The sequence below is a fragment of the Neodiprion fabricii genome, chromosome 1 (assembly GCF_021155785.1).
Source record: "Neodiprion fabricii isolate iyNeoFabr1 chromosome 1, iyNeoFabr1.1, whole genome shotgun sequence".
Taxonomy (NCBI): domain Eukaryota; kingdom Metazoa; phylum Arthropoda; class Insecta; order Hymenoptera; family Diprionidae; genus Neodiprion; species Neodiprion fabricii.
In genome coordinates this window covers 25,675,137-25,683,227 of record NC_060239.1, presented here as the reverse complement: position 1 = coordinate 25,683,227, position 8,091 = coordinate 25,675,137, and the positions used below count along the sequence as shown (strand labels likewise).

Below are 8,091 nucleotides of genomic sequence, written 5' to 3'. Positions count from 1 at the left end.
ACTCCAAACGCAAACTCGAACCAGCGTGACGACCAATCGGTATCGGTCTTCTTTATCGGTCATATTAATTTGAATTGTTTTTATCACCACATATATACTACGTGCTTTTTGCATTTTATTGAACTTTTGTTGTGTTGGGTTAGGTTTGTACTTGTGCGGTTTTGTTTGGGTTGTCTTGAAATTACTTACAAAATTAAAGACTTATTTTAGAGTACAGAAATTATGTAGTGATTAATAATCGAATATTTGAGGAAATGTCAACTGTTTGGGAAAAATTAAATGAAATAACAGTTATCCTCAACGTTTTTCAGATTTGCCGTTTATTTCTAGTAAGTAATAAAAATTTTTTATCGATGTTATAAATTAATGCAAGAATCTTCTCTGTTCACAGTCGGTAATTTGCTGCTGGAAGCCTTTAGTACGGAGCGCCTCCAATCTAGTACATTTTATAATCTTGGGTAGTACGAAGTAAAATTTCAGACTGGCAACACTGTCTGCACTGCTGGCCAGCGAGTAAATGACAAGTGACAAGATAACCTGAAAATTACCAACGTCTAGACGTCAGTGATTTATTTTGATTAAAATAATGTCGCGAACGGGGGCGAGACTTGATGCGAAAAAAGTGGTTGGTACTGATTCAATTATTTTACGAGTTAGGTTCTTGATTGCAACAAATATAGACTAATCACAAAACATTTAAATTCCGTTTCTATCGTTTAACAATGAACGGTTTCCTCATTCTTTAGCTCCATGATGTGGTTCTTTTTTCCCACATCAGTAATTCGTGACTCAAGTGAAAAATTAAAACAAGTTTAATATTACTGTATATATTTTAGAATTCAGAGCTCTTCACTCTTACATACGGCGCACTGGTGACACAGCTTTTGAAAGACTATGAGAATGTGGAGGATGTCAACAAACAGCTAGAAAGGATGGGATACAACATGGGAATTCGTTTGATCGAAGATTTCCTAGCTCGGACTGGTTCCGGAAGATGTTACGACTTCAGAGATACGGCAGAGAAAATACAAAGTGGTTTCAAGATATTCTTGGGTATAACACCGACCATCACAAATTGGAGCCCAGCGGGAGATGCATTTTCCCTATGCTTTGAAACCAATCCGTTGACAGAATTTGTAGAATTACCTGATCATTGCTTAAACTTGAAATACTGCAATATACTTACCGGTGTACTCAGAGGTGCTTGTGAAATGGTACAAATGGAAGTAGCCTCTTGGTTTCTTCAAGATCAATTAAAAAATGATAGCGTAACAGAGATACGAGTCAAGTTTGTCAAACGACTAGAAGATGCCATTCCAGCAGGAGAGGATTAAACATGTATGTTTCAATCAAACCTGATTAAGATTAGGATTCATATATTAATAATATAAAGCAAACGGCAGTTGTATGTTATATGTACGCATTGTTATAAAACCATCCAGAAGATTTAAACATTTGTGTAGCACTACTTTATTTCTTCATATTCTATCAAAATGTAAACAGGATATATTCGAATTCCAAAGAATTGTAAACTAATTTCATCTACTACTTATTAGAACTTAATAGAAAAAGAATAATGAATTCTTCGAATTCACATCCATAGGGTATGTATGAACGGGTTGGTGATAAATTTACAAAAATTGAGGTATTTATTTTGGACTGAAAAACGATACAGTATATTACAAAATAAGATTCTTGCAAATTTGAGAAGGAAATTATCATGGTACTATGAAGTACAACTAGGAAAAATTAAAAATTGATAATACACAGAGATTTGTACATTTTTTTTCCCTGATAACACGAAAATCTCTGGAAATGTAATACTCATTTACAAGTTCGCGTAAAGTATTATCGGACAGTGATCACTGCCAAATATCTGATCTCTGATAACACTGTCACAAACGTTATCTTTTATTGTCTTAGAAACCAGAAAGTAATCAATCCTCCTGAAAAACAAATGATGGGAATAAGAACATGAGTCAAATTTGAATAAGAATTCTACATAGGATATCTGAATTAATTGATCAGCAATAACAAGTTACATTACAAATGTCAATATTACATGATGAGTGAAAAAGATGATTCACATATAAATTGCAAAAATCCTTACCATCCAATATTCTTGCTGCGTGAATTATTGAAGTATGCCCAAAATGTATATGCGTCGGTTTTGTCAGGATATAGTTGTCTAAATGTATCAACGTAACCAGCATCTAAGAAATCCGTCATACCTTGTCGTTCTTCTTTGGTGAAACCTGCATTTTTCGTGTTTGTTGTTGGGTTTTTCAAGTCTGTAAAATGAAAATTACACAATGCACAATAAGAATGCTAATGATTCACTTATACCACAAAGAACTTTTTCCCCCTCTGAAATAGTTCTACATTCTCACCTATTTCGTTATGAGCAACATTCATGTCTCCGCACACAATAACTGGTTTCTTTGCGTCTAGCTTTTGAATAAATTTTTTGAAATCTTCATTCCACTGCAGTCTTTTAGGCAGTGTAACCAGGTTTTTGCCGGCATTAGGAACATCTAATGGAATGTGAGACAAATAATTTATAAAGATATAATCGGACAAGATAAAAGACAGGCAGGAATGGTGGTTATAAGTGGTATGGAACTGGTGATGAGAAGTTCATTTCACAATGCTATAAAATCAGTTTAGAGGGTAAGTAAAATAATTCAACTCACAGACACAAACGACAAAAAAATTTTCATATTCTGCTGTTATCATTCTACCCTCATCATCATGTTTTGGAATGTTTAATCCATATATAATATCCAACGGTTCTTTCTTGCTGTATAAGGCAACTCCGCAGTATCCAGATTTCTTGCCTTGTTAAAAAGAATGTTGAGATTAGGGTAAAGTTGAGAGCGCGATGACAGAAGAAACATTTAATTGAATATTAAGACTATTCTTACTGTCTATAAAGTATTCGTGATACCCTGGAAGTTTTATTTCATCAGGTAGTTTGTCTTTGTCACATTTTGTCTCTTGAAGTGCAATAATATCAGCATTTTCCTTCAAAAGATATTCAAACCCATTTTTCTGTATAGAAAAAAAAAAAAAACACAGTATAGGAGCAATGCGACGCTAGTGTGCGATACATGAAAATATAAACAGCGAGAGTGGCAGCTTGGGCTTTATTTGCTAATGAAAGCCTGAGTTGTAAAGCTTACTTTAAGACATGCTCTAACTCCAGATACATTCCAGCTGCATATTTTAACGTTGAACTTGTCACCATTTGCATTCAACTTTGGGCAATCAAAGTCAATATTATTTAAATTTGACTCAGTTTTATTCATCGGGGCTTTCTTTTGCTCCAATTTAGTTTTCTTTGGAGCTGGTTCGTGATTTGAAGCCTCCTCTTCATCTACATTCCGCTTTGTTTTTTTACTTGCTGACTTTGCAGCAGTTTTAGTTTGTATTTCGTCCTCCTGCGAAGTTCCTGCTTCAGCTTTACGCGATACCTGAAGAAAATTATTTGAAGTTTTGGAATTATTGTATTCATGTGCTCCTTCATTGTGAATTTTCCTTTTCAAAAAATTTGCCACAGGGATAATACATGCACCCAATTTTATATGTTAACTTCATCTATTTCATTGATGATATCTCATTCTCAATTACAAATTACAAAGATCTTGATTCAATTACAAATTACTTTATACCAAGCTGATTATTCGAATTAGTGAGGTAATTGGTAATCAGGAAATGGGAAATCGCCATGTCTTACACAATATGTGATGTGAAAAAATATTTCTATGCTTCAAGATGACTTTTATTAACATATTGACAAAACTTTATGTAGAGTAGCGAATAACAGAAGGTAGAGCCAAATATTTCTTATTGGAATCAGGTCAAATGTAGTTTAAGAAACAATGAAACAACTGCATATTTAACTTTCCATAATTCTTAACGTAGGTCCAAGGTTTCAGGCTGTCTCAATACAAGTACACTGGTTGATTGATAGAAATCAATTTTGGTAGCAGATTAATATATTGTCATTTATAAGGCAGTGGAAGTGAAAAGTTTCCAAAAATGACAAAATAGTAAACACATTTGCAAAGAAAACTTGTTCGGAGGTCTAAAAGTGGTAAATTCATAGATTTTCTCACTTCAAAGGCACTAATTCCTCTCATTTTGACAAAGTCAAATGCAATTTAAGGTATACATTCGTTATGTTATTTTTTTGCTTCACGTTTGTGATTATATATATACGTATAAAGGACATTTTGCCTAGATAACAATTAAGAAAAGAAGCGTAAAATATACATGAAGCTTCCATTCTGGGTAATAAAAGAATTATTGCATTCTATAAGTAGTAAATTGCTACAAACTTAAAAGTCGTCCTGATATAGAAATTATATTATTATCTAATTAACGATAGATACACAAATAACGATTTTGGAGCAGTCAACTACTAAATTTTATTTACATCTGATACAACTAAAAATCCAAAGAAATAAATGGTAAACATATCGCTGCTAAGAAAAGTATTCAATTTTTTGAGTATTATTTTATCACGCTAACTAAATGGAGTCGTGAATGCATACAACGAAAGTTTTACACGAGCGATCGTATTTTGTTACAGTAAAAATGCCAATGAATCTAACCTTTCGTGGTGCTCTGCGTTTTGGCGGCATATTCGCTGTCACGTGCTTGAATAACCTTAAATTAATAAAAGAAAGAAATAATTTCTGTGAAGAAAGTCTAAGGAATTGACGATTCAACGTAACGGTGGAGTAAACAACCGCGTAATTTTGCCCCTCACGCTGCGTCGCGATTCTTCCCAATCCTATTAATCCAAATGCCAAGCGTGCAACGCTACGCATTGCATGCGGCGCGCAGCTTCAACCGAAAAAACTACACGGACACGTGAGATGAGAACTCGTGGAATCTGCTCCTCTTCAATTGTTTGCTGACGAACTTTCCCGCGGCATCGTTTCAATATCATCTGCTGGCCGCCTGCCAGAAAATAAACTGGGCCTTGACTTTTCAGTTTTCAGTGATATCGTTTATGGTCAAGCCAGAATCATATACATATATTTTTATCCGCCCAGTTGCTGACAGTGGGAAAACAAATTGATACGTGATATGTAGATTAAATCCAAATTGGTCAAACACGTGCATGGGTAGGGAGAAAAAGTAAGGTTAGGTTAGGTTATATTCAAACAATATTTACGTTGTCCTTATTTCCAAGTCCGATAATTGATAGAGGAATCGAATATGAAAATTACGCACAATGATTCTCCAAGTGGCTATCAATGCATTTGGAGCGATTTAGCCGACCATCCAAAATGCCCACATGGTAGGTCTATGTCAAGTTGCACAAATTCGTCTAAATCTAGCGTAACCTAGTCCATGATTAATTTGCGAGGAATAGATCTATAAGTAATGCTTGAATCATTAAATATCAGAGATTACTTTGTTCAATGTTTTAGGACCAACACTGCGGTTTGGCCGATACGTCGACAGTGAATATAAACAGTTTTATGCATGTTCGGCGTGCCGAGATAGGAAGCTATGTTCGTTTTACTTGGAGCATGGAAGCAAGCCAACGAAGCACCAAAAACTGGCCTGGGAACTTGAGGCGAAGAAAGTTTTACCTCGCTATGATCATCAGAAAATGTTTATTTTACTGAATGAGATATTGGCGACAAATCCAATTAGAAGAATCTACTGCCATGATTGTGGGCGTCTCTCTTTTGTCTCTGAAAAACACAAACACAGGGGTCACGATATAATTGAAAATCTTACGGACCATCAGCTGCGTCATCCTACTGAATTTCTGAGACCTCTTGAAAATCCCAAGAAGGAGGCCCAATATTTATTCTCTGACCAATCAGTCAGCGATATCATTTTCATGCTCCTCAATCTAGGCGCTAAGCATATCTTATGCATAGGAACACCAAGAATTCACGAATACCTTGTGAATCATCACGACGATAAAGTCTCAAGTTTGCTCTTAGATTTTGACGGGAGATATGTAAGTTATTTCTTCAAAATCATTTTTTCACTTTGTACCTAAAAATCAAGAGACCTACAAAATCTAAATTCCAAGAAGTCTAGCATTATTTGAAATCCTGATAGCTTTCAAATAGTCTGAAACTGTAATTCTATACATATTGTAAAAGCAATCTGTATTTGGCAGTATGAAATTATCAATAAGAACCATGCATTGTTTCAGCATAATTTCTATGGCCCCTTGAGTTTCTGTTGGTACAATCTTTTCAATCACCATTTCTTTCATGAAGAATCAAAAGATGTCTTGAAGGATTTTCTCACACAAGACGGTGGCAGGGATACTTATATAATTTGTGATCCACCATTCGGCGGACGTGTTGAACCTATTTCTCAAACATTGAAAACAATTTATGATTTACACAGAAAGTGGAATAAAATTGATGCGGACAGTGTTGCATTGAAAACGATGTTCATTTTTCCGTATTTTATGGAAGCTGTGCTGAGAGAAAAATCAAACCCACCTGGGATATTGGGAGGTCTGAGAGATCTGAAAATGTTCGACTACAAAGTGGATTATCAAAATCATCCGTTGTTCGTGAAATCGCCAGATAAAATCTTAGCAACACCGGTTCGCATATTTACAGATATAGATTTAAGTTTATTGACGCTACAATCTCATCGCGGTTATAAGCACTGCAAGAAATGTAACAAATGGACATTCGAGGAGAATAAACATTGTAAAAAATGTGCAGCGTGCACTTCCAAAGATGGACGAAGGTACAGACACTGCAATATTTGTGCCCGCTGCGTCAAACCGACGTGGAAACACTGTAAGAAATGCAATCGATGCACCTTAGAAACTCACAAGTGCGGTGTAGTTCCGAAAATTACTGGGCAATGCTTCAGATGCAATGAATTTGGTACGAGGCTTGGAATCGTTAACTTTAATTAACTTGAAAATTAAACTATTTCTACGGTAGGTCAGAACCTGATATTTTCTTCATTTTCAGGTCACGTGGAAAAAACTTGTACGAAAGATGCTGGAAATATTTCTAACTCAAAAGTGAAAAGCAACGACACGACACTGAAAGGAAAGAAGCGCAAGCATCGCTTGGATGTAAGCGATATTTCTAATAAAAAAAAGGCTAGGATTGCAAATGCGAGTGAAACATCCATGAAATCTCTTGAAGAATTCGAATTAGTATCTACTTTGGATGAAGTGTCCAGAGTCGCTGATTCAGAGAAAGTCATCCCGAAAAAGTTGACAAAAAATGATTCCAAAATGAAAAATAAACATTCGAAGTCAAAACTTTTAGACAAAGTTTCAAAACGGGGAAAAGCCATTGATACAGCATCGCTAGAAAAAATTGAAACGGAAAATATGGAAGATATAATAAAAGTGAAGAAGAAGAAGCTTCTCAAATTGACAAACTCTACTTCCAAAATGACCGAGGAAATCACGACAAAGTCGAAGGTGTTCACTTCCACGAAGTCACAAGGAATGAACCTTGATTTAGATGTACTTAAGCAGAAGAAAATATTTGAAAATAAAAAGTCGCGAATCAATAGAAAAAATAAAACATTCACGAATGGTGAAATCTTTCAAAAAAGTCAATCAAAGCAAAAGTGAACTTAGGATACGTCAACTTCGCGCGGTCGTTTGAACTCAAGTGAAAACGAATTGCAAATGAAGTGTATAATTTTTAATAAAAAGAAAACCTTTCGTAACAACATGATCGATTTGAATTACGTACTCATCAGATCAACAGCATTTTCTCTCAAGTAGTCGGGAATCAGCTCAGTCAGGAAAATTCTTCTTCGCGATTGTGGGTGTTTTTTTTTTAAGGTCCACAATAACCGGTTTACCTCGGCGATAACGGAAAATCACGATGAGTCGTAAGAGTTATAAATTCGGAAATTGTTTTTCGACATCACCGGTAACCGCAATTTTTTAAAACATACCGGCAAGAGTGAAAACAAGCAGGATGACGCGTTCGTCAATAATCGAGAGGACTTGATCGTTTTCGTTAAATCTTGACGTCAAGGATCGAGCTGAAATAAATTAATATTCAATCCTGCATTGAAATAAGCCGCTTTTATTACCATAATTCTTAGAGTGTTCTA

The 8,091-nt window shown here is 35.2% G+C and overlaps 3 protein-coding genes across 5 annotated transcripts; 2 read left to right on the top strand and 1 right to left on the bottom strand.

Moving 5' to 3' along the window:
• The first annotated feature begins 456 nt into the window (after positions 1-456).
• LOC124174662 (trafficking protein particle complex subunit 3) lies at positions 457-1,452 on the top strand. 2 transcript variants are annotated; one of them, XM_046554003.1, is made up of 2 exons: positions 457-629; positions 837-1,452. In XM_046554003.1, exons 1-2 carry the CDS (start codon positions 612-614, stop codon positions 1,332-1,334), a joined length of 516 nt encoding a protein of 171 aa, XP_046409959.1. In that variant the 5' UTR covers positions 457-611; the 3' UTR covers positions 1,335-1,452. The 2 variants fall into 2 exon arrangements, with proteins under 2 accessions (XP_046409959.1, XP_046409950.1); XM_046553994.1 differs by having other exon boundaries at positions 462-625.
• A 343-nt stretch (positions 1,453-1,795) lies between these two features.
• LOC124174659 (exodeoxyribonuclease) lies at positions 1,796-4,835 on the bottom strand. Its single transcript, XM_046553979.1, has 7 exons — positions 4,617-4,835; positions 3,183-3,473; positions 2,925-3,051; positions 2,694-2,837; positions 2,391-2,534; positions 2,111-2,291; positions 1,796-1,946 (listed from the first exon to the last, which is right to left on the bottom strand). The coding sequence occupies exons 1-7, from the start codon at positions 4,833-4,835 to the stop codon at positions 1,829-1,831; spliced, it is 1,224 nt and encodes a 407-aa protein (XP_046409935.1). The 3' UTR covers positions 1,796-1,828.
• Positions 4,836-5,013: 178 nt separating this feature from the next.
• Positions 5,014-7,698, top strand: LOC124174615 (rRNA N6-adenosine-methyltransferase ZCCHC4). Of its 2 annotated transcripts, XM_046553915.1 has the most exons (5): positions 5,073-5,148; positions 5,219-5,311; positions 5,445-5,989; positions 6,191-6,887; positions 6,978-7,698. In XM_046553915.1, exons 2-5 carry the CDS (start codon positions 5,230-5,232, stop codon positions 7,595-7,597), a joined length of 1,944 nt encoding a protein of 647 aa, XP_046409871.1. In that variant the 5' UTR covers positions 5,073-5,148; positions 5,219-5,229; the 3' UTR covers positions 7,598-7,698. The 2 variants fall into 2 exon arrangements, with proteins under 2 accessions (XP_046409879.1, XP_046409871.1); XM_046553923.1 differs by lacking the exon at positions 5,219-5,311 and having other exon boundaries at positions 5,014-5,148.
• Positions 7,699-8,091: the final 393 nt, after the last annotated feature.